This window comes from Tachyglossus aculeatus, chromosome 4 (assembly GCF_015852505.1).
Source record: "Tachyglossus aculeatus isolate mTacAcu1 chromosome 4, mTacAcu1.pri, whole genome shotgun sequence".
NCBI classification, from domain to species: Eukaryota; Metazoa; Chordata; class Mammalia; order Monotremata; family Tachyglossidae; genus Tachyglossus; species Tachyglossus aculeatus.
This window is the reverse complement of record NC_052069.1, coordinates 79601061-79627068: the sequence shown is the minus strand read 5'-3', so window position 1 is coordinate 79627068 and position 26008 is coordinate 79601061. Positions and strand designations below refer to the sequence as shown.

At 40.9% G+C, this 26008-nt stretch overlaps 1 protein-coding gene across 45 annotated transcripts in view; it reads left to right on the top strand.

Annotated features, from left to right (window-relative positions):
* Positions 1–26008, top strand: part of RIMS2 (regulating synaptic membrane exocytosis 2) — a 748658-nt gene that overhangs the window by 630801 nt on the left and 91849 nt on the right. For 27 of the 45 annotated variants that reach the window (XM_038744888.1, XM_038744877.1, XM_038744871.1 and 24 more), the window contains one exon: positions 24226–24467. The exons of the other annotated variants lie outside the window; for them this stretch is intronic. In XM_038744888.1, the coding sequence (XP_038600816.1) occupies positions 24226–24467 (242 nt within the window). The remainder of the gene's footprint in view (positions 1–24225; positions 24468–26008) is intronic. 45 annotated transcript variants of the gene reach the window in all.

Genomic DNA, 26008 nt, shown 5'->3' with positions numbered 1-26008 from the left:
AAATAGAGTATTAAATCTGTACAAACATATATACAAGTGCTGTGGCGAAGGGAAGGAGGTAAGGTGTGGGGGATGGGGAGGAGGAGGAGGGGGAGAGGAAGGAGGGGGCTCAGGTTACTGAAGCACAGAGAAGTTTAGTGACTTGCCCAAAGTCATCCAGCTGGTAAGTGGCAGAGCCAGGATGAAATCCATGATCTCTAACTCCCAAGCCTGTGCTCTTTCCACTAAGCCATGCTGCTTCCCTAGTCTTTTGAACTGTACTCTCCCAAGCAGTTTCCCAGGAACATAGTAAGCGCTGAATAAATACCATTGATGATGATGATGATGATGGCGGTAGGGGGGAGTTTGGTAGCGCAGTGCCTTGAAGTCCATGGACAGGATTTTTGTACTAGATCTGATAGATGAGAAGGAGTGATTATAGAGATTTAGGAGAGGTTGTACTGTGATTGAATCAAAATGCATGGGGAAACAACTGGCTGCAACATGGAGGACTGTGCTGGTGGAAGAGATTGGCTAGGGGAGGCCTGTTCTCAGTTTGTCAAAATGTTTAGTGTGCCTTATCTGAATATTTATTATGTGAATTTAACACATTGTTTTTATGAACCAAAAGATAACAAATAATGATTACTTCCAACTTGCTTTATATGTAAATTATATATAAGAAACTTGAAGTTTTTAGGTATTGTAACTACCAACTGTATTGTATTCTAGCAAGCTCTTAGTACAGTGCTCTGCACACAGTGAGTGCTCAATAAATGATTTATTTATTGGTAATGAATTGAATTGTTACAGTTTGTTTTTTCTCATTTTTATAGGCTATTGATTCATTATATTTAGAGATGTTACTGTAAATTCAGTAATCTATTCAGAATAAGGAGAAGCAGCATTTCCTAGTGGAAAGAGCATAGGCCTTGTCCGAGGACCTGGGTTTTAATCCTAGCTCCATCATTTGCCTGTTATGTGACCTTGACCTAATCACTTATCTTCTCTGTGCCCCAGTTACTTCATCTGTAAATTGGGGATTCATTCATCCATTCAGTCATATTTATTGAGCACTTAGTGTGTGCAGCGCACTGTACTAAGCACTTGCAAAGTACAATACAGCAATAAAGAGAGACAATCCCTGCCCACAACAGACTCACAGTCTAGGGGTGAGGGAGACAGACATCAATACAAGTGAACAGGAATCAGTATAATAAAATAGAATTATGGATATATATATATATATATATGTATATATATATATATATATATATATCCTCCACCCTCCACATTACCACTTGCTCTTCCCCCCTTTCCCCGTCCCATAGCATCTATATATATATAGGTGCTATGGGACGGGGAAAGGGGGGAAGAGCAAGTGGTAATGTGGAGGGTGGAGGAGCGGAGGAAAAGTGGGGCTTAATCTGGGAAGGCCTCTTGGAGGAGGAGGGCTTTGAAAGGTGGAAGAGAGATTGACAGATTTGAAGAGGGAGAAAGTTCCAGGCCAGAGGTAGGACGTGGACCAGGTGTCAGTGTCAAGACAGGCAAGATCGAGGCACAATGAAAAGGTTAAGACCAGAGGAGTGGAATGTGTGGGTTGGGATGTAGAAGGAGAGAAGGGTGGTGAGGCAGGAGGGGGCAAGGTGATGGAGAGCTTTAAAGCCAATAGTGAGGAGTTTTTGTTTGATACGGAGATGGTTAGGCAACCACTGGAGATATATGAGGAGGGGAGTGACATGCCCTGAACGCTCTGTAAAAAGGTAATCCGGCAGTGGAGTGAAGTATGGATTGAAGTTGGGAGAGGCAGGAGGTTGGGAGGTCAGAAAGGAGGGTAATGCAGTCAGGATAGGATGAGTGAGTGTTCTAACGTGGAAGCAATTTGAATGGAGAGGAAAGGGTGAACCTTGACAATGTTGTGAAAATGAGACCGAGAGGATTTGTTGACGGATTGGATACGTGGGTTGAATGAAAGAGCAGAGTCAAGGATGACACCACTACTTGTTCTCTGTCCAATTAAACTGTGTCCCCATATGGAATGGATACTACGTCCAACTTCATTATCTTTTGTCTAACCCAACACTTAGTACTTGGCAGATAGTAATCACTAAACAATTATCACAGTTAGTAATAATAGTAGTAGATTTGTCACTAGAGTATTGTCTATAGGTCTTCATATCAAGATGTGCTGCTGAATATTATTTTTAAAACTCACACGCTTCATCTTTTCCAGTATGGTGCTATATTTGAATTCATTATTCTATAGTTTCACAATAGCTCTGAGCTCTTTACTCATTAATGTTATTCTTCCCACATTGTTTCCACTACTGAATGTTTATCTCAGCATGCTGCAATTCCTAACAAAGAATGAAAAATAATCTGAGACTTAAATTTTGTTGATTGCATCATAATGCATTTCAGACTCATAATGTAGGATGTGTGGTGGGATTTAAGTCCTCAGAAATCAATTCTTGCCTACACCCTGGAGTTAGTGGATTTACCCCAAGCCACATATCATTTCAGCCTTGTGGAGACTGTATAGTGATTATGATAATAATAAGGGAGAGGATGAGATAGGTAGCTCTCTGGAATGATAATCAATGTGTGTGGTACACGAAATGCAACAGAATGCTGAGCTGTTTTGGGCAAGCACATGTCTACCAACTCTGTTATATTGTATTCTCCCAAGTGCTCAGTACAGTGCTCTGCACAAGTAAGTGCTCAGTAAGTACCACTGATTGATTGAGCTGGAGTCACCTGAATTTCTCTTATCTGTGGCATTCAGACATGTACACTGACCTAGTTTAATTTCTACCCTTCTGTTATGAAAAAACTCAATCATTTCCCTAAGTGTAATGACTCTATTCCTAGAACCTCAGTTTCTTTTTGTATTTATTGTCGCATTAATTCTCACTATGGCCATGACAGACAGGTTGAAATATTTCACACTCCTCATCCCATGAGGGGCTCACAGCCGAATAACTAAGGCACCAAGGGTAAATTGCCCAAAGTTACATGGGGAGTGAGTGGCTTGTGTTCTTCCCCAAGTCTGGGCCAGTGCTATAATTAAGCACGAGTCGAAGGAAAGAGAGTAGAGGAGGAGAAGAAAGACTGTAAGCTCACTGTGGGAAAGGAATGTGTCTACCAACTCTATAATATTGTAGTCTCCCAAGTGCTTAGCACAATACTCTGCAGACAGTAAGCACTCAATAAATGTGATTGATCGATCTGTCATTGAGCATGTTTTCTTTACTCGGGCAATAGTGAACAGGTACTTCTACTGAATGAAAAACTCTAATCAGGAAAAGTGTCTTTTTTGCAAATATATTCTACACAAATGGCCTGATTATTTTCTCCTATCTAAAATTTAGTTGCAATATTCTCTTATTTGAGTTTTAATTTCTAATCAAGTTGTAGCCATATCTAATATAGGTTGACTATTTGTAAATGTGTCAGAAGAGTTTTTCCTAGATTGGTGATGTTTATGATTTTACCTTTAAATTATTACCAAATCTTGTGTTTGGCATATTAGCTACTATGGTACATTATTTTTGTTATTACTAATGTTATAATTCAGTAATTATATAGTGGAAAATGCATTTTAAAAGGAAATTAATTATTGGAAAATGAATAGACCTTGCTTAGGCTTAAATATATGCTGATAAACTACACATTTGACTCAATACTTTAAGGAAAATAAGATTAGAGAGGGATAAACAGGATAAAATATGAACGAGTTTTGTCAAGGGAATTGTAATTGAATGCCTCAAAAGTACTTAGTTAAAGATAGCTCCAGAGTGCATATAAACATCAATATGGAGTCACTTTGAAGAGATCGTCTCTGATCAATATTTATTCTCCCTCTTATATTTTCCCCAACCCACATGCCACCACTACTACCTCAGCACTTCTGATCCAACTATACAATGACGTACCCAAACCCACCAATAGAACTCTTATGCATGTCACTTTACCCTACTTTTTAAGCACTTATTCATCTTTTGTTTCTCTGTTTTTCCAAGATTGTAACTTCCTTGAGGATGGGCATCATATTTTCCAATCTGTTGTTCTCTCCCAAGGACTTCATGGAGTGCTCTGCACTCAGTGGGCACTTAATAAATACAATTAATTGATCAGTAGAATAATTTTTAAAGCTTTTTTCTGAGAAAAATGCAATTTAGGACAAAGACACAATTGAAAGAAATAGTTGCATTGGTAGTGAAGCATTTTGGAGGGTTACATATGAAAAGAGGTCCATACATTCCTGTCCTTTGTGAATATCACCACCAAAGTTTGCAATTATTGAAGATTTATGAGACTATTTATAAATCTTGTTTATAAAATTGTGTTTATAAACACAATTTTAGTTTTTAGACAATTGTATTTAAAATATAAAGAAATATATTAAAATGCAAATTGCCCTTTGAACATAACATTTACTTATCACAAAACTAAGTTTGGTGTCTTTTTCGTAAGAATCTATTGTACTATGGTGAAGTTAATTTCTTTAATAGATATTTGATTTTTCTCACTGCTTATTTTAAAGGTCTTTTTTAATATAATTGTTGAAAAACACATACTGTATGTGTAACAATTTTGGAACATGAAAATAAACCATTTCAGTTCTTGATAGTTGAGCCATCTACGAACCATCTTATATACTTTGGGAACTCATATTCTAAAGTCAGTCATGGATGAAGACACCATAATAGAGTTTGGGTGATTTTAGGGTAACCCATTTAAGGCCCTATGGTCTCCTTAAAGCCCCAGGGGCTTGGGGACCCACAAGAAACATGGTGCTACTTGGCCCCTGGATTCAGTGTTCTAATAATAATTGTGGTATTTGTTAAGCACTATGTGCCAGGCACTGTACAAAGCATTGATATAGATACAGGATAATAGGTTTGGACACAGTCCCTGTCCCACATAGGGCTCACAGTCTTAATCCTCATTTAATAGATGTGGTAACTGAGGCCCAGAGAAGTGAAATGATGGGCCCAAGGTCACACAGCAGTCAAGTGGCAGACCCAGGATTAGAATCCCGGTCCTTCTGGCTCCCAGGCCTATGCTCTATGATAGGGAGTGAAGTTAGGGTTTCCAAAGAGTTTGTCATTACATTAGCGCTAGTGCCCCTCCCAGTTGGCTCCATTTTCTAATCTCATGGGAGAGTGAGTGCCAATGAGGAAGGGACTCTCACTGAATTGAAAAGCCCCAGAACAGACAGGGAAGAAAAGGAGGTTGTAAACACCAGAAATAGTATCATGACTACCAGCATATATTTTTGAGAAGCAGTGTGCCGTACTGGAAGAAGCATGGGCTTGGGAATCAAAGGACCTGGGTTCTAATCCCAGCTCCGCCACTTGTCTGTTTTGTAACCTTGAGGAAATCACTTAACTTCTCTGGGCCTCACTACCTATATCTGCAAAATGAGGGTTCAATACTAGTTCTCCCTTCAACTTAGACTGTGAGCCTTACGTATGACCTAATTATCTTGTATGTACCCCAGCACTTAGTACAATGATTGGCACATAGTAAGCACCTAACAGTTGAAATTATTTGTATTATTATTATTGTATTTACATACAATCAAAACATACCATCTTAGTCACAGGCCAAATGGCAGTTTTGGCCACCTAGTTGTTGTCCTTTTTAGAATATACCAATGAACTCAATTCTCCCAGGTCCTAGTATATTTCTAGGATTTTAGGGCAAGCATTAGGTCTTTTAGACCGTTAGAAACTCCAGTAGTTCCAGAAAGGTTTAATGCTCATCGCAATATTCTTCAATTACAACTAGGGAGCCAATTCTAAATCAGTCAACTAAAATCACCTCTCCTCCAAAGAACCTCCACTAATTACCAAAATCATTTACGAACCAAGATGCAGACATGCCATAGTTCCCTATATCAACAGAAATGCACTTTCCATTTTTCCATAATCTTTATGTGAAGGTAAATAAGCCAGTCGAAAAAATACTGAATTAAGGGGGCAGTTACCAGAAATGAAGGTATGCACGTGCATTATGTCTTACAGATTAAATATTTACTCTGTTGCAGACCCCTCTTTGTCCATACTTTACTCTTATGCCTCGATCATTTTTCAGAAAAATTACTCAGTTCATATCTCCCCATTGTTTGAAAACCTCCAGTGATTGTCCATCCACCTCCTCATCAAACAGAAACTCCTTACCATGAGTTTTGAAGAACTCAGTCAGCTTTCCCTCCTATCTAACTGCACTAATCTCCTACTGTAACTCATCCTGCTCCATTCCTCTAATGCCAACCTACTCTCTGTACCTCGTTCTGGTCTATCCTGCCACTGATCCCCTGCCTACATACTCTTATGGTCTTGGAATTCTCTTCCACTTCATATCTGACAGTCCACCATTCTCCCCACCTTTGAAACCCTCCTAAAATCACATCTCCTTCAAGAGGCCTTCCCTGGGTATGCCTATTTAGTTCTCTCATCCAGCCTTTTCTCTACATCAGCCATATAACTGGCTTTGTATCCCTTAAGTACTTTGATACCCAAGCTCCACAGTATTTATATAGTCATTCTTATAGTCTACTATTTCTCCCCTCTTCCTAATCTATTTTAACGTCTCTCCCCCAACCCCGTAAACTGTAACCCCCTTGTGGCCAGGGATCATGTCTACCAAATCTGTTGGGCTGTACTTTCCCAAGTGCTTAGCATAGTGCACTGCATGGAAAAAGTGCTCAGTAGATGCCATTGGTTGGTGAACACAGTCAATCTATTCATTGAGCAACTTCTGTGTGCAGAGCAAAGTATTAAGTAACACAGAAGTAAAAATAATTACGGTAGCTGTTTACACACTTACTATGTGCCAAGCACTGTAATAAGACTGGGGTAGATACAAGATCATCAGGTTCCACAAGGGGCTCACAGTCCAAGTAGGAAGGAGAGCAGGTATTGAATCCCCATTTTGCAGATGAGGAAACTTAGGTACAGAGAAGGTATGTAGCTTGCCCAAGGTCATACAGCAGACAGATGAAACCATAGAAGAATAATGAGTGCATGTCCATGTGGGAGTTAACTTTTTGATTTCCAAATTAAAAAAAGTGAATAAAACCTCTTTAGTCACTTTAAGAAGTGTTTTGGGTAAGACATTATTGGTGATGAGAGACTTTTCTACCTAGGTACAGTATTTGCTGGAAATATTGTAATGTTGAATTAGAGACTGGAAAGATTATTAAGGATGTTGGAGGCAATGACTTCATTCATGTAGTCTTATAAATTGTATCCACTCTGGCTTTTGGCCTCATTTGAGCCACTAAAATGATCAGGAGCCTAATATTGTGCCTGTCCTTTAAAAACAAAAAATTCCAAAAAAGTCTGATCAATTTCATTTTTGCTATCTTGCATGATCCTTAAAACATTACTAAGGTCACATCTCCCCCAAGAGGCCTTCCCCAATTGAGCCCTCCTTACCCCAGCTCACTCTCTCTTCTGAATCATCTATGCACATGGATCAAATGACCTGGATATTTGGTATTCCCTCCACCCCTAAACCCACAGCACCTTTATGTCTGCATTGTACTCTCCCAAGCACTCTGCACACAGTAAGCACTAAATAAATACAACTGAATGAAAGAGTTAATTAAAATTATTGTAAATTACATATTTTTCCATATTAATGTCCATTTCCCTCTCTAGACTCATTATGGGTGGGGACCGTGTCTGCTAATTCTGTTGTACTCTCCCAAGTGCTTAGAACAGTGCTCTGCATATAGCAAGCACTCAATAAATACCAATGATTGATTGATCCTAGAATGGGAATCAACACCCAAAACCTTGTATGGAGCAAGCTCTCTGGTTAGAGTGTAGAGTGAGGAGGAAAGCCACCTGCCAGTGTCGTGGAGCCCTGGCCTTGCGTGAGTAGGGAATGTCAGTTATATTGTTAAATTGTACTCTTCCAAGCACTTAGTATAGTGCTCTGCACAAAGTAAGTGCTCAATAAATTAAAATGAGTGACTGACTCATTGGTGCAGACAGATGGTGTTACTGCTTCCAGGTGTAGGCTGCTGCAGCTCTCAAGTTCTGTATCGAAATTCCAGCCCATTAACAATGCCGCTTTCACTCAAATGGAAATTGGGCCAATGCAAGGGACTTCAGAACAGCAGCCCCAAACTCAGACTCGGGGCAAGAGTGGTATAAATTGGAGCAGGATTTGGTGCTCCATTCACAGCTAGAGGTCAATGAGCCAGCCAAGGTGGTTTCAGTGAGAAGCAGCATGGCTCAGTGGAAAAAGCACAGGCTTTGGAGTCAGAGGTCTTGGGTTCAAATCCCAGCTTTGCCAATTATCTGTGTGACTTTGGGCAAGTCACTTAACTTCTCTATACCTCAGTTACCTCATCTGTAAAATGGGGATTAAGACTGTGAGCCCTCCTGTGGGACAATCTGACAACCTTGTAACCCTCCCAGCGCTTAGAACAGTGCTTTGCACATAGTAAACACTTAATAAATGCCATCATTATTATTATTTTTTTGTCCTGTGTGCCAAGCATCTGCACTGAGACAAATTGTCAATCCACAGATTTGCAGTCACATGGCAAATACAGCTTATAATCAGTTCTCCTGTACCTCAGGGGTTTGCATATTGGCAAAACTCCACATTAAAGAAAGCTCACATTGTAGTCCTGCTGTTATCTGATGTGCTGTGCATGTCTTCTGACATCACGGCAAGCTGAACCCAAACAGGTTTGTACTGTCGGAGCAGTCATGCCCTAATTCGAGCCAGGCATATGTTATGGCAGAACTGAGTGTACAAGTTAGCAATGTCTGACATTTTACCTGGCTAATTATTTCAGATGAGCTTTTATTTCTATACTGTTGTGACAGAACTTGTAGATAAAATGGAAAAAGTAAGAAAAATCACTTGGACTTCAGTTATATTAAAACTGAGCATGGCATTTGTCAAGTGCTTATTATGGGCTTAACACTGTGTGAAGCACTGGGGAAGATCAAGATGAGACATAACCACTGCCCCATCTAGGGCTCACAGTTTAAGGAGGAGAGAGAACACATTTTATCCGTATTTTACTGATGAAGAAAGTGAGGCACAGAGATATTAAGTGATTTGCCTAAGTCACTCAGCAGGGCCAGGTCTGGAACCCAGGTGTCCACACTAGGAAGAGTTGATCTAGGCACTACTAAAAGTAGTAAGATTATTGTTTTATTATTATGATACTTATTAAACATTTGCTATATGCTAATTACTGTTCTGTGTGCTGGGGCAGATACAAGTAAATCAGGTTGGACGCGTTTCCTGTCCCACATGAGACTCACAGTCTTAATCCCCATTTCACAGTTGAGGTGACTAAGGCACAAGGAAGTTAAGAGACTTGCCGCTACAGCAGACATGTAGCGGAGACAAGATTAGAACCCAGGGCCTTCTGAATCCCAGACCCATGGTCTATCTACTAAGCCATGTTCCTTTGGAAATTATGGGGTGGTTATCAGTGGCTCTGCCTCAATTTAAGAAACATACATGGCCTGTTTAAGTCCACAGAGGTTAATCCTGGGACCAATGTCTTTACAAAGAATGGTACATCATAAATTAAGAGAAGAATTATTAAACTGGAAAATGAGTCATTAAATTGGTCAAGTTTTATTTTGGAAGGCAAGAATAAAATTCAAATTGCAATCAGCAAATTAAAGCAATCGTACAAACAAAGTAGAATGAAGGTTAAGAGATTATGGTTAAAAAAAAGAATTAGATATAAGATGGAGAAAGCCTACCTGAGCAGATACAGAAGAAAAATGCCTGGGAATTAATTCTTTCTTTAAATTGATAGCCAATGGTCATATTTGGTGTATTAATAAAAGAAATATGCTATTCACCAAGATAAAAAAAATAATTCTCACAGTTTACTCCATATCAGTCAAGTCCTTAAAATAAAAGTTGTCAGTCTATTAATGAATAGTATTTTTTGAGTTTCCATTGTGTACAGACTACAGAGACTAGTCAAGATTGGATTTAGCCCCCTCCCCATAATGTACTCTTGGGAGAGTATAGTAGAATTAATGTGTGTGATACTTTCCTCAAGGCAAACTAGTGGGGAAGGCAGACACTAAAATGCCTTACAAATAGGATGATCTAATCGAGATGTACAGAGATTTGTACATGAGCCTACTGGATAGTGGGGATGTTTTAATAAGGTATGGGGGTCATGGATCCAGGCAGAAGGGGTAGATTTTGAAAAGATGAGAGAGCTCCTCTTAAGAGGTGGTTGATAAGGATGAGAATTTATGTGGTGCCTGAGTGGAGTGGAGAAACCTATTTATAGTATTTCCAGGTGAAAGCAGAATTACATTGTTCATTCTCCAGATCCCTCATTAGGTCAGCGCTTAGAACAGTGCTCTGCACATAGTAAGCGCTTAACAAATGCCATCATTATTATTATTATTATTACCATGTCTACCTACACTGTTGTACTCTCCCATGCACTAAGTACAGGTCTCCACACACAGTAAGTGCTCAATAAACACCACTGATTAATTTTGCTTTTGCTTTAAAGAGTTGCTTTGGAAAGAAAATGGCTCTTTAGGTGGTAGTTTGAAAGAGAAAGTACATCAGTGATTTTTCATGTTCTGAAAGCTAGAAAAATATTTTGTTAAACCCCCAAATTATTTCTCTCTACACTTTCCAAGTGAAAAACAGAATCTTTGTTGTAGGCTAAATAGGAGTGTTTAAATAACTTATTAGAATTTCAAGTGAAGTTGCAAAATTAACAGGAGCACTGTGGAGAAGTGTTTTCCAGCAAAATAAATATTAGTAAAATGTTTACTCTGTTGAGGATGAACATAATGTTATGAACCTGCGAAAGAGTAATTTTGACAACATACCGATATTGCAAGAAAATAATACACTTTGGATGCTTATCTGACCAGGGATCACTGTATCCCTAATTGACCTTGCTAATTAGGGAAGAAATGGTTGGAGATAAATGATACCACCTATGCCTATTTCTTCAGGTTTAAGGATAGTTATAAATTAGTGTTTAAGTTAACTACCTTGTCTTCTAAGTGAGACAACTGCAATTTAAAATCGACTTGATTAGAGAATGCCTGGAATTGTGGCCATAAGATATATATATATATAGATGTTCTGAAAAAAATGATGCTTTCTGGTTCTTATCAAAATACAGTAACATCATGTAATCCTTTAAAATTAAGAAGAAAAAATTACAAAATTAACTAGCAGATGCTATAAACTAAATTCTGAATTTAGTTACTTGTACCTTCTGTTGTTTTTTTGCGTTCTGCCCGTTGGGTAAACTATTTCTTCCTCTTCCATGTTTACATGTATATCATACTGCATTTGTGTAATATTGTAAGGGATAAGTAACAGGAATTATTAAAAACGTGGCCACTGAAGTCATGGGGATGGAGAGGGACTTGAGGAAAGAAAGAGGAAATATGCTAGGTTAGTGTTGCTGCTATGTTTGAAAACCTGTGGTTCCTTTTTCCCTTTGCCTCTCACTCCCTTTCTTTCTCCTTCTCTCTCCTCCTTTCTTTTCCTTAGCCTCTTACCCTCTCTTTCCCACTCTCCCTCTCTTTACCAATCACCCTCTCTTTCCCTCTCTCCCTCCCTTTCCCTAGTAATAATGGTATTTGTTAAGTGCTTACTATGTGCCAAGCACTGTATGAAGGCCTGGGGTGAATACAAGCAAATTGGGTTGGACAGAGTCCCTGTCCCAGGTGGGACTCACACTCTAAGTAGGTGGGAGAACAGATATCCCCATTTTACAATTAAGGAAATTGAGGCACAGAGAAGTTTAAGTGACCTGCCCAAGGTCACACAGCAAGCAGTTGGCAGCACCTGGCTTAGAACCCAGGTCCTTCTGACTCCCAGGACCATGATCTTTCCATTAGGCCATACTAGTCTGTTGGTAAGCGTTCCGTGAAAGCCCAAATTATTTGTAATTGAGTGAGTTTTGCCTATGAATATATCTTTTTTTAAAATTTTATCCAGTTATGGCAAATTTGTTATTATCATTATTAATAATAGGTGCTGTCGAGTCATTTCTGATTCATAACGACTCCATGGATATACTTTCTCCAGAATGTCCTGTCCTCTGCCAAAATCCACAGCATTGCTAACGGTTCTTCCGTTATCGTTGTTATGGTCTCTCTTCATCTAGCTGCTCGTCTGCCTCTTCCTTGTTTACCCTGGACTTTTCCTAGCATTAGTGTATTCTCCAGAAAATTAGTCCTCCTGATTTTGTTTCCAAAATATGCTAATCTAAGTCGAGCTATTTGGCCTTCCAAAGACCACTATGGTTTAATTTGCTCTAAGATCCATTTGTTTTTTGGGCAGTCCATGGTATTCACCTCAAACTAAATCCAGGAGTCCCTTTTTCTTATTTAAGATGTACTGATTTTGTATATCCTCAAACATTTATATATGCAGGCTTTTTAAATTGTTCATTCACTTATTTTGATTGTTCTGTAAATAATAATAATAATGATGGCATTTCATCAATCAATCAATCAGTAGTATTTATTGAGTGCTTACTGTGTGCAGAGCACTGTACTAAGTGCTTGGGAAGTACAAGTTGGCAACATATGGAGATGTTCCCTACCCAACAGTGGGCTCACAGTCTAGAAGGGGGAGACAGAGAACAAAACAAAACATATTAACAAAATGAAATAAATAGAATAGATATGTACAAGTAAAAGAAATAAAAAATAGAGTAATAAATATGTACAAACATATATACATATATACAGGTGCTGTGGGGAAGGGAAGGAGGTAAGGCGGGGGGGGATCGAGAGGGGGACGAGGGGGAGAGGAAGGAGGGGGCTCAGTCTGGGAAGGCCTCCTGGAGGAGGTTAGCTCTCAGTAGGGCCTTGAAGGGAGGAAGAGAGCTAGCTTGGCGGATGTTGGGAGGGAGGGCATTCCAGGCCAGGGGGATGACGTGGGCCAGGGGTCGATGGCGGGACAGGCGAGAACGAGGCACAGTGAGGAGATTAATGGCAGAGGAGCGGAGGGTGTGGGCTAGGCTGTAGAAGAAGAGAAGGGAGGTGAGGTAGGAGGGGGCGAGGTGATGGAGAGCCTTGAAGCCGAGGGTGAGGAGTTTCTGCCTGATGCTTAGGTTGATTGGTAGCCACTGGAGATTTTTGAGGAGGGGAGTAACATGCCCAGAGCATTTCTGGACAAAGACAATCCGGGCAGCGGTGTGAAGTATGGATTGAAGTGGGGAGAGGCAAGAGGATGGGAGATCAGAGAGGAGGCTGATACAGTAGTCCAGATGGGATAGGATGAGAGCTTGAACGAGCAGGGTAGCAGTTTGGATGGAGAGGAAAGGATGGATCTTGGCAATGTTGCAGAGCTGAGACCGGCAGGTTTTGGTGACGGCTTGGATATGAGGGGTGAACGAGAGAGCGGAGTCGAGGATGACACCAAGGTTGCGGGCTTGTGAGACGGGAAGGATGGTAATAATAATTAATGGCATTTGTTAAGCACTTACTATGTGCAAAGCACTGTTCTAAGTGCTGGGGAGGTTACAAGGTGATCAGGTTGTCCCACGGGGGGCTCACAGTCTTAATCCCCATTTGACAGATGAGGTAACTGAGGCCCAGAGAAGTTAAGTGACTTGCCCAAAGTCATACAGCTGACAGTTGGTGGAGCCGGAATTTGAACCCGTGACCTCTGACTCCAAAGCCCGTGCTTTTCCCACTGAGCCATGCTGCTTCTCAGTGCCATCAACAGTGATGGGAAAGTCAGGGAGAGGGCAGGGTTTGGGAGGGAAGACAAGGATTTCAGTCTTGGACATGTTGAGTTTTAGGTGGCGGGCAGACATCCAGATGGAGATATCCTGAAGGCAGGAGGCGACGCGAGCCTGGAGGGAGAGGGAGAGAGCAGGGGCAGAGATGTAGATTTGGGTGTCATTAGCGTAGAGATGATAGTTGAAGCCGTGGGAGCGAATGAGGTCACCAAGGGAGTGCATGTAGATCGAGAACAGAAGGGGACCAAGCACTGAACCTTGGGGAACCCCCACAGTAAGAGGATGGGAGGGGGAGGAGGAGCCTGCAAAAGAGACTGAGAATGAACGACTGGAGAGATAAGAGATGAACCAGGAGAGGACGGAGTCTGTGAAGCCAAGGTTGAATAGCATGTTGAGGAGAAGGGGGTGGTCCACAGTATCGAAGGCAGCTGAGAGGTCGAGGAGGATTAGGATAGAGTATGAGCCGTTGGATTTGGCAAGCAGGAGGTCATTGGTGACCTCTGAGAGGGCAGTTTCCATGGAATGTAGGAGACGGAAGCCAGACTGGAGGGGGTCGAGGAGAGAGTTGGTGTTGAGAAAATCGAGGCAGCACGTGTAGACGACTCGTTCAAGGAGTTTGGAAAGGAATGGTAGGAGGGAGCTGGGGCGATAACTAGAAGGTGAGGTGGGGTCAAGAGAGGGGTTTTTTTAGGATGGGAGAGACATGGGCATGTTTGAAGGCAGAGGGGAATGAACCAGTGGAGAGTGAGTGGTTGAAGATGGAAGTTAAGGAGGGTAGAAGGGACGGAGCAAGAGAATTCATGAGATGAATCAATCAATCCTATTTATTGAGCGCTTACTTTGTGCAGAGCACTGTACTAAGCGCTGGCAACACATAGAGATGGTCCCTACCCAACAGTGGGCTCACAGTCTATAAGAGGGAATGGAGTCAGAAGCACAGGTGGCTGGAGTAGCACTTGAGAGGAGGGAGGAGAGCTCCTCTGAGGATACTGCTGGGAAGGATGGGAGAGTAGCAGAGAGTGTTGAGAGCCGGGGGGTTGAAAAGGTGGGGAGTTACTTTGGGGAGGTCAGACTTGATGGATTTAATTTTATTAATGAAGTAGGAGGCCAGATCGTTGTGGGTGAGGGAAGGAGGAAGGGAGGAACTAAGCACTTACTATGTGCAAAGCACTGTTCTAAGTGCTGGGGAGGTTTCAAGATGATCAGGTTGTCCCATGGGGGGCTCACAGTCTTAATCCCCATTTTACAGATGAGGTAATTGAGGCACAGAGACGTTAAGTGACTTGCCCAAAGTCATACAGCTGACAATTGGTGGACCCGAGATTTGAACCCATGACCTCTAACTCCAAAGCTCGTGCTGTTTTCATTGAGCCATGCTGTTTTATGTTTGTCTCCCACATTGAAGTATGAGATCCTTGAGGACAGAGAATGTGCCTCTTGTTCATTTTGTACTCTCAAATATTTTAGTACAGTGTATTGTCTCTGGTGGGCGGTCATTAAATGGTATTGTTACAACTACAGATAAAGTTCCCCTATATCCACCTTATTTGTGCAAAAAAGAGTAAGGATCAGTGACATCACCTTGAGAAACATATATGGAATTACATCATTTAAAATTTAATATAAATATTAATGATGTAGTTGGTAATTTTTACTTTTATCATTCATCAGTATTTATATTCCATTAATAAGAACTAATTGTGGGGTATCAAGCTCTGGATAAAGATACATGATAACCTGGTTGGACACAATCTGTCTCATGCAGAGCTCACAGTCTAAGGGCCCGGGAGAACAGTTATTTATTCCCCATTTTACAGATGAGGTAACTGAGGACACAGAAGCTGTAACTTGCCCAAGGCCACACAGCAGTCAAATGGCAGAGCTAGGTTTTATAACCCAAGTTTTATGACTCCCAGGCCTATGCTCTTTCCATTCAGCCTTGCTGCTTTTATTTCAGTTGATAAAATTTTTCAGAATTTCCAATTGTGTGGGCTCTTTTTTTTTGTTAGCTGCAGTCATTTTCATATACCTGAAGTCTTGTGCAGTTTTAATATATTTTCTAAACATCCTCTTGATAATAATAATAATAATGATGGAATTTATTAAGCGCTTACTATGTGCAAAGCACTGTTCTAAGCGCTGGGGAGGTTACAAAGTGATCAGGTTGTCCCACAGGGGGCTCACAGTCTTAATCCCCATTTTACAGATAAGGTAACTGAGGCCCAGAGAAGTGAAGTGACTTGCCCACAGTCACACAGCTGAGAAGTGGTGGAGCTGGGATTTAAACCCATGACCTCTGACTCTAAAGCCTGGCCTCTTTCCACTGAGCCATGCTGCTTCTCAGATAAAGCAGTAATCTTGATCAATTCTTGAGTTAGATTAGGATGATTCTTTTGTAGACAATTGACTTTTAAAACTTCATTCTTGCCTCTATTTTTACACTTTTTAATTGCATGAAATTTAAGTAGCGAATATATCATGTGTAGTGTTAAATTCTGTGTATTTCACTACTGTACAATTATATAGAGAAACAGCATGGCCTAGTGGAAAGAGCATGGGCTTGGGAATCAGTGGTCATGGGTTCTAATCCCAGCTCTGCCACTTATCAGCCGTATGACTTTGGGTAAGTCACTTAATGTCTCTGTGCCTCAGTGACCTCATCTGTAAAATGGGGATTAAGACCGTGAGCCCCACATGGGACAACCTGATTATCTTGTATCTACCCTAGCACTTAGAACAGTGCCTGGCACATAGTAAGCGCTTAACAAATGCCATCATCATCATGACCAAATTACTTTAAATCCCATTTTGAATGCAAGATGTTTAAAGACACGTGGCTTGCATAATAAAATATGACAATTATAGAAACTAATTTCCTATGACATGTTCTTGGGTTCTAATCCCAGTTCCACCACTTGTCAGCTGAGTGACTTTGGGCAAGTCGCTTAACTTCTCTGTACCTCAGTTACCTCATCTGCAAAATGGGGATTAAGACTGTGAGCCTAAATGGGACAACCTGACATCTTCTCCAGGATGCTTTTCCCTCATTATTATATAATATACCCTCTTCACATTCCCCTAACTGCCACTTCTGTACCTCACTTCCCATAGGATTTATGTGTATATCTTAGAAACTCTATTATTTCCTCCTATCTATAATTGATTTTATTGACAGGGATCATATCTACTAATTCTGTCTACTCCCAAATGCTTAGTTCAGTATCCTATACACAGCAGGCACCAAACTAATACTATTGCTTCAGTAAATGCCAACTGATTAAAAATGGACAGAAATAAAAGAATAACATAAGAGAACTGCAAGAAATCAAACAGAATACAGTTGAAGGAAATGATTTGTCATCTCAGCAGGTCTGATGGAAATATGAATATGTGTAAACAGGATAAAGAATTGTGTTATTTGTTAGGTAGTTTATATGCAGCAGGCACCATATTAAACTCTGGAGTGGATGTAAGCAAAGAGGCTTGGACCTGGTCCTTGTCCCACATGGGGCTCACAGTACTAATCCCCATTTTACAGATGAGGTAACTAAGACACAGAGAAGTTAAGTGACTTTCCTGGGATCGCACAGCAGACAAATGGCAGAGCTGGGATTAGTACCCAGGTCTTTATGACTATGCTCTGTCCACTAAGCCTCACTGCTTCTTATAAAAGGCAACTGAAGCCAAGTGACTCATTGGGTTTTTAATTTCAAATTAGCTTGCCAATGTTCCAAACACTTCTCTACCCCATCAAACTCTATACTTGGCTTCTTTTGTCCCTCTGCATCAAGCCAAAACTCCTCATAATTGGCCCCAAGTCTCTCCACCAGTTCCACAACAGATTGGAGCATTTTGCACTATGACACATTAATCAGGCAAAATCCTTCAAGGTGAGTTGATCAATGAGCAGTTTATATTGTTTCCTGCCCCACTGCATTGTTTTTATATGTTGTTTGTTAAGTGCTTAGTATGTGCCAGGCACTGTACTAAGCACTGGGGTAGATGCAATGTAATCATGTCGGACATTGTCTGTAACCCACATTGTGCTCACAGTCTTAATCCCCATTTTACAGATGAGGCAACTGAGGCCCAGAGAAATGAAGTGACTTGCCCAAGGTCACACAACAGACAAATGGCATAGCCTGCATTTGAACCCAAAACCTTCCGATTCCCAGGCCCATGCTCTATCCATTGGGTCATGCTCCCTTCACAGTTATATTACCAAGTCACCGGATCTCCCAACCAGGGGTACTTGGGGAAAGAGGCGGCATTTCACCAGCAGAGGAAGGGGAACAGAATCCATCAGGGGTTGTGCACAGTTTCATTGGCCCAGCCAAGGGGGTGAACTCAAACCAAAGCTGTTCTGTTCCAGTTTATCTTATGCTGTTGAGTCATTTCCAACACATAGTGACTCCATGGACGTGTGTCTCCCAGAACGCCCCACCTCCATCTGCATTCATTCTGGTAGTGTATCCATAGAGTTTTCTTGGTAAAAGTGTGGAAGTGGTTTACCATTACCTCCTTCTGCACAATAAACTCAAGTCTCTGCCCTTGACTCTCTCCCATGCCGCTGCTGCCCAGCACGGGTGAGTTTTGACTTGTATCAGATTGCCTTCCACTAGCTAGCCACTGCCTAAGCTAACAATGGAATGGGTACACCGCTGCTTGACTCTCCCTTCCTGTAGCCGATTCTGATAGAGTACTGGAAACTCTCCACTTGAGATCCTGAGAGGGGTCTGTCCCAGCCATTATGTAGGAATTGTGAGTGTGCCTGTTTATTGTTATATTGCCCTCTCCCAAGCACTTATTACATTGCTCTGCACACAGTAAGCACTTAATAAATACTTACTATGTGCTACACACTGTTCTAAGCACTGGGGGGGAGAGACTGGAGGCAAGGAGATCAGCAAGCAGGCTGATGCAGTAATCAATCATGTTTATTGAGCATTTACTGTGTGTAGAGCACTGTTCTAAGCACTTGGGAGAGTACAGCACAGCAGTATAATGGACACAATCCCTGTCCACAACAAGCATGCAGTCATGCCAGAATATAACTGGATTACGATGACATAGAAGCAGGGTGGTCTAGTGGATAGAACACGGACCTGGGAGTCAGAAGGTCATGGGTTCTAATCCCGGCTCTGCCACATGTCTGCTGGGTGACCTTGGGCAAGTCACTTCACTTCTTGGTGCCTCATTCATTCATTCATTCAATCGTATTTATTGAGCTCTTACTGTGTGCAGAGCACTGTACTAAGCGCTTGGGAAGTACACGTTGGCAACATATAGAGACGGTCCCTACCCAACAGCGGGCTCAGTTATCTCATCTGTAGAATGGAGATTGGGACTATGAGCCCCATGTTGGACAGCAACTGTGTCTAACCCAATTTGCTTAGTATTCACCCCAGCACTAACTACAGTGTCTGGCACATGGTAAGTGCTTAACAAATACCACAATCATCATTATTATCATTTGGATGGAGAGAGAGCCACAGCCTGGAAATGTGGTGAAAGGGCCACCAAATGCCCATTTTCTCCATTGCACCTAAGTTGGTACTTGAGGACACTTTGCAGATAGAAGTTGATTAAAGCCATGGGCTTTGGTCTTCAGTAGCTTCAGTTGTAAATGTTGATGAGCCCGTCAAATATGGAAGAGATAGAGAAATTGTCAAATAGTCCAACCATGTTTTTTCTTTAACCTTTATGGACATATGCCATGAGCTTTATGAAACCATATTATCTAAACCACTCTCAGCTTGATTCGTTTCATAGCCATATGGAAGTGTCCCAGTCAGCATCAGCTTTGCCGCTTCCTGGCATATTGAATCATTCTAATGTCACATACTGCAGTTCCAGGATATATGTGTCTGCTATGTGTCCGTGTGTGCAGTCTGTGGGTGTTCGTATGTGAGTAATGGTGCACAAGAAATTTTCCCATTTGGGAATGTAGAGAAAGTTCTGAACTACACAAAACTGAACGCTGTCAGCTAAAATAATGAAATTTGCTTTACTTTAGCTACATTACTACCTAAATGGAGGCAACTGAAATGTGGCAAGTAAGTTTGATGCTATATACTTAGTACAGTACCTGGAAAACCATGGGTACTCAGTAAGTAGTATTAATAATAATAATAATAATGATGGCATTTATTAAGTGCTTACTATGTACAAAGCACTGTTCTAAGTGCTGGGGAGGTTACAAGGTGATCAGGTTGTCCCATGGGGGGCTCACAGTCTTAATCCCCATTTTACAGATGAGGTAACTGAGGCACAGAGAAGGAGTGACTTACCCAAAGTCACACAGCTGGCAATTGGCAGAGCCAGGAACCCATGACCTCTGACTCCAAAGCCTGTGCTCTTTCCACTGAGCCACGCTGTTTCTAGTCCATTACTAATAGACTAGAAGTTGATAAAACAAAAGAACATAAACAGTGCCGTTACTGTCAGACCAATGATCTCTCCAGTCCTTTGCTCTGTCTCTGACTGTAATATATGGGGAAAAGAGTGTAATGGTTTCCGACCTTGAAGTTCTAAAGATTAATGATTTACTATCTAACTACAGAATATGTTTGTAACTATTTTGCCTACTTCTAGTAGTGTGAATTAGCCAACGAAACACAAGGAAAGCATTCTAGTGGAAAGTGCACTTGTACAGTGCACTTAGTACAGTGCTCTGCAAACAGTAAGTGCTCAATACGTTTGAATGAATGAATAAATAAATGAACTCAAGTCTTCTGACTCTCAGACCCATGCTTGCTCTGCACACAGTAAGTGCTCAATACATTTGAATGAATGAATAAATAAATGAACTCAAGTCTTCTGACTCTCAGACCCATGCAAGAGAGTCAGAAGACTTGAGTTTATTTATTCATTCATTCAAACGTATTGAGCACTTACTGTGTGCAGAACACTATACTAAGTGCACTGTACAAGTCGGCAACTTATAGAGGCAGTCCCTACCCAACAATGGGCTCACAGTCTAGAAGGGGAAGACAGACAACAAAACAAAATCCTGGCTCTGCCACTTACTGCTGTGTGACCTTGGGCAGGTCACTTAACTTTTCTGGGCCTCAGTCCCCTCATCTGCAAAATGGGGATTCAATGCCTATTCTCCTTCCTACTTAGACTGTGAGCCCCATGTGCGACCTGATTTTCTTTTATATATCTCAGTGCTTAGTACAGTGCTTGGGATATAGTAAGCACTTAAGAAATATAATTGTAAGTGATATCATCCTGACCCCACTGTATTGACATTAGTGTTGCCCTTGGGACCACCAATGCATTTCTCTAAAACGTTCCCATCTCTTCCTCTCCCATTACTGTTTGAGGACCACTATATTTCCCTTTTTTGTTCTACGCTATCGGTATGAAAACAGTGCCCAGGGTTATTCAACACCAAGTAACATGCTTGCTAGAGAATCTGAACCTGAAGCATGGCCTGTTGGAAATAATATTAATAATAATAATTGTGGTATTTGTTAAGTGCTTACTGTAAGCCAGGCACAGTACTAATGCTGGGGTGAATACAAGCTAATCAGGTTGGACACAGTCCCTGTCCCACATGGGGCTCATGGTCTCAATCCTCATTTTATAGATCAGGAAATAGACCCAGAGAAGTGAACAGACTTGCCCAAGGTCACACAGAAGACAAGAGCACAGCCCTGATAATCAGAGCACTGGGTTTCTAATTCCAGCTCTGCCAATTGCTTTCTGTGTGACCTTGGGCAATTCACTTCTCTGTGCTTCAGTTTCCATAACTGTAAAATGGGGATTAAGTACCTGTTCTCCGTTCTACTTAGTCTGTGAACCCCATGTGGGATAAGAACGGCATATGACATAATACTACTACTACTACTACTACTAATAATAATAATAATAATAAAAATGGTATTTGTTAAGCACTTATTAAGTGCCAAGAATTGTTCTATGTGCTGGGGTAGATACAAGTTTATCAGGTTGTCCCATGTGGGGCTCACAGTCTTAATCCCCATTTTATAGATGAGGTAACTGAGGCCCAGAGAAGTTAAGTGGCTTGCCCAAGGTCACACAGCAGACTAGAGGCGGAGCCAGTATTAGAACCCATGTCCTCTGATTCCCAAGCTCTTTCCACTAAGCCATGCTGCTTCTCTCAACTTGTACCTACTCCAGTGCTTAGAACAGTGGTCAACATACAGTAAGCACCTAACCTCTGAAACCACTGTTGTGAGTTTTTCCATGAGGTATGGACAGAGGAGGAAACTTGCATTGAAGGCAGTAGAAATATAGTGTTTTGTTTTGTTGTCCTGTGTTGCTGCCCATCTGACTCTGGAATTGGTAATCTTGTGTGCTGCCTTGAAGGACTAGCATTATTAGGACTCTCTGTTCCAGAATTGCTTGGATTACAAAAGTCTCCATTCTTCAAAGTACTGCACCAGACCTCTGTTCCCTTGGCGTAAAAGAACTGTTCTCCTCCTCTGGGTAGTACACCAAATTGACTTATTTCCTATATGGGCCCTTTCATTTATGATCAGAAATGGAAAAATCAGGTTAATCGATCAGTCAGTGATGTTTATTGAGTGCTTACTGTATGCAAAACACTGTAATAAGAGCTTGAGAGTACAACAGAATTAGCAGACAATTTCCCTGCCCATAATGATCTTACAGCCTAGAGAAGAGTTTATAGGTTAAATATCTGTATTCCTAAAATCATGTACATTATCAGTGCTCTTGAGAGAAATTCATTCATTAAATTCAATCATATTTATTGAGTGCTTACTGTGTGCAAAGCACCATATTAAGCACTTGGGAGATTACAATATAACAACACATAGTCACGTTCCTGCCCACATCGAACGCGCAGTCTAGAGGGGGAGATACAAAGTTCAGATAGAAAAAGGTACAGTGTCTCTTTCAACTCTTTGCTCAGCCCTACATTTGCAGATCTGTTTTTAATGTTCACCCTGGACCAACTCAACAACTTTTAAAGCTGCCTTGAAGGGTGTGACTTGAAATAAAATAGGGAGAACTTCAACGAGGTCATTGTGTAGTTAACTTTTTATTCCCTAAAAATTCTTTGTTTATTTTGATGAATTGCTAAAGCCCCACAGTCTCAAAGGAAGAGTTTCTTGTGAGCAGGCAATTTACTACGGCAGACATTGGCCACGTTTTGACAAGGTAAATGGGGCTGTGTCATATAGTATTTGAGTGGTAAGTTCCCAGGATTCCAAGGAGGTTTTGGACACAAGTAACATTCCTTTCACAACCTCTGGAGTGGAGAGAACCAACTCTGTGGTTCCCTGCTATTACAATGGTTTCCTCAACCTCTGTGTGCCAACCCCAGCTCCACCCTGCTGTCAAAATTGAAAAAAAACAAGTGACTGACTTCACAGTAAAATCCTAACTTCTATACTAGTGGGAGAAGGAGTGGAGTGGTCCAGGATGATCTCCAAATTCTCTAAGGTCGTGCCAAATCTGTCATCAATCCATATATTGATATGGCCATCTTTGACAATCCCAATCAAGCACCACCATTCCTCAAGCAATGTTTCAGAGCATTACTGTTGAATTTTTTTTTAAGTATGAAAGTTCAAAATCTTCTAGATTTAAAGAAATTGACATTATGGCCTATGTGGTATGTACTTTGGAAAGTGCATCACACGTGAAACTAGTAGAATAAATCACTTGTTAACTGAATTGTAAGCAAAGTGAAGCAATTATGTTATCTTAGTGTTTCAAAAAAGGTGGTTCCACAGGTTTTGTTTTCTGGGATCTAAGCAATAGAGTATATTATTATTACTACTAATAATAATTTAAGTGCTTACTATGTATTAACCACTGTTCTAAGCACTTGGGCTAGTACAAGATAATTAGGTTGGACCCAGTCTCTGTCCCACATGGGACTTGCAGTATAAGTAGGATGGAGAACAGGTATTGAATCCCCATTTTACAGTTGAGGAAACTGAGGTACTGAGAAGTGAAGTGACTTGCACTAGTGACACAGCAATTGGCAAAGCCAGGATTAGGGCCCAGGTCTGTTGACTCCCGGGCCCATGCTGTCTCCACTAGGCCACGCTGCTTCAATGACATGAATATACCAACTACATATTTGATTTGATGAGGTTTCTCCAGTCCCAGAAGGTTTTCTGAATCAATTTGAAAAACCTAGTGAGCCTATTATAGTAGGAAGCATGACTTTCTGATATGGGGCTCCATACATGTGAGTGCTCTGAGCAGATTACCTTTGGCAGACTTTCTGAGGTGGTGTGTAAACCAGGGCCTTTCTTGGATGCCAGAAATAAGTTTGCCAGAACTTTGCAGGTACAGATGGGCACTGGTTCAATTTAAGTTGAATCCAAACTGTAAAACACATTGGGATATTCTGCTCCTTTTTCCAACAAAGCCCTATATGTAAAGAACATCACTGTTTTGTGTCCAGAAATGTTTATCTGAATGTCCTTTTCTGTCTCTTCTGTCTTTCTGCTGTGGACCATGACGTTTGCCCACCCATCATCTGGCAGTGTCTTCACATCCAAAATGCAAAGCCGACAGATGGGTGCTTCAGGGAAGAACATGACGAAGAGCACCAGCATCAGCGGGGATATGTGCACGGTAGAGAAGAATGACGGCAGCCAGTCTGACACTGCCGTGGGCAGCATGGGCACTGGTGGGAAAAAGCGACGCTCCAGTATTGGGGCAAAAATGGTAGCTATTGTTGGTCTCTCCCGAAAAAGTCGCAGCACTTCCCAGCTCAGCCAAACTGGTAGGAATTTGCTTCATTTTCTCTTTTGACACTTTTTCTGTGTTTCCAGTGCAAATTATGACCCTGAGTCACATGGAGATAGAATTTCTGAAGGTTAGCACATCTGTGGGGAAACAGGTACTTGGTTCACTGGACTCCTTTCTACAAAGCTTCCAAGTTAATTCTACTTTCAGAGAAGATAGAATGGCCTTCGAATCAGAGGGTGGCTACTGATTTCATTTGTACTATATAATACCTCATTTGATCAATTCTTTCCTTCTCAGGCAGAAACCAGCATGAGCTTCTGAATCTATGTATGACATTTATCAACCTGGCATCATTGCTTTTTGGTGGCTAATGTTCTTTGAGTCGATTCTTTTCCTCACTCTGAAACCTGCCAAATTAATTTTGTTCTCAGTGAGCTTTCATGATTAAGATGGATTCTCATATTTTACTGGTATAATGTAATGATTTGATCACTGGTAACCTGCCTTCCTTTCAAGCAGGACTCACCACTAGCTTTCATTTTTCTCAACTTACTGTGGTTTTTTGCTTTCCTGTTTAAACTTCATCCTGAAATGTGCTATAGCATCTGGAAAGAAGAATTTCCTGCAAATCTGAGGGATAGTGAAATCTCTGGGGACTTTAAAACTTAGCCTCCAGATCACCTCTGCAAGAATGAATTCTACACATCATGCCTGGGCTAGCTGCTGTGTGTGGGCAATTAACTAATTTGTGAATCGATCAAGTATCTTCTTCAAAGGGGCATTATTCTTAAACTACAGGGTACTTAAAGACAGCAGCGTGTCTTTCAAATAATGAACAAGCAAATGAATAACGTGTTGTTTATTTTACAGCAAATCAATTTAGGACAACTTAATGAATACTAACTTTACTTGGAAACTAAGGATGTTATAAGCAGAACACAAGAATTCCCAGCTATAAAAGAACAGTTGTCAGTGTGTCAGCTCATTGTGTATTGCTTCTCTAGAAAATTTTATAGGCCAGAATAATTTCTCCGAAAATTCATGTAAGATCAAATCAAACTTTTGTACAAAAAGGGCTACAGAGGGTGGTAGTATTTTATTAAAATGGTAACTCATATTTGATATTTCAACTATTGAAAGGTTATATTTGTTATTTGAAATCAGTGTATCCTGGCATCTTTGATATTTGTGAAATCATCTTCAGTGGTTCTTAGGAGGTTCCATCTCAACCTTATTCTGTAATGATTAGCCAGAACTGAGACAGAGGGGATGGTTTTTGTAACAGGAGCAAACAACTCCTGAAGAGTGTGGAAATGGAATGTCATGCTCATTTATAAACATTTGAATTTCAAATTATTTTTTAAATTACTCACATCTTCCTAATAAGTTCTTTGTAATTGTTGGTTTTAAAACAAAACATTTTGAATTATCAAAAGCAATCATTCAGAAAACTGCAAAAATAACCAAATCATATAATGCCGAACAAAACTTTCTCCAAGATAATTAATTAAATTTCTTTGCAGCAGCAATATAGTTCTATTATGGCTATATGTACCAGCTGACCTTTTTAATAAA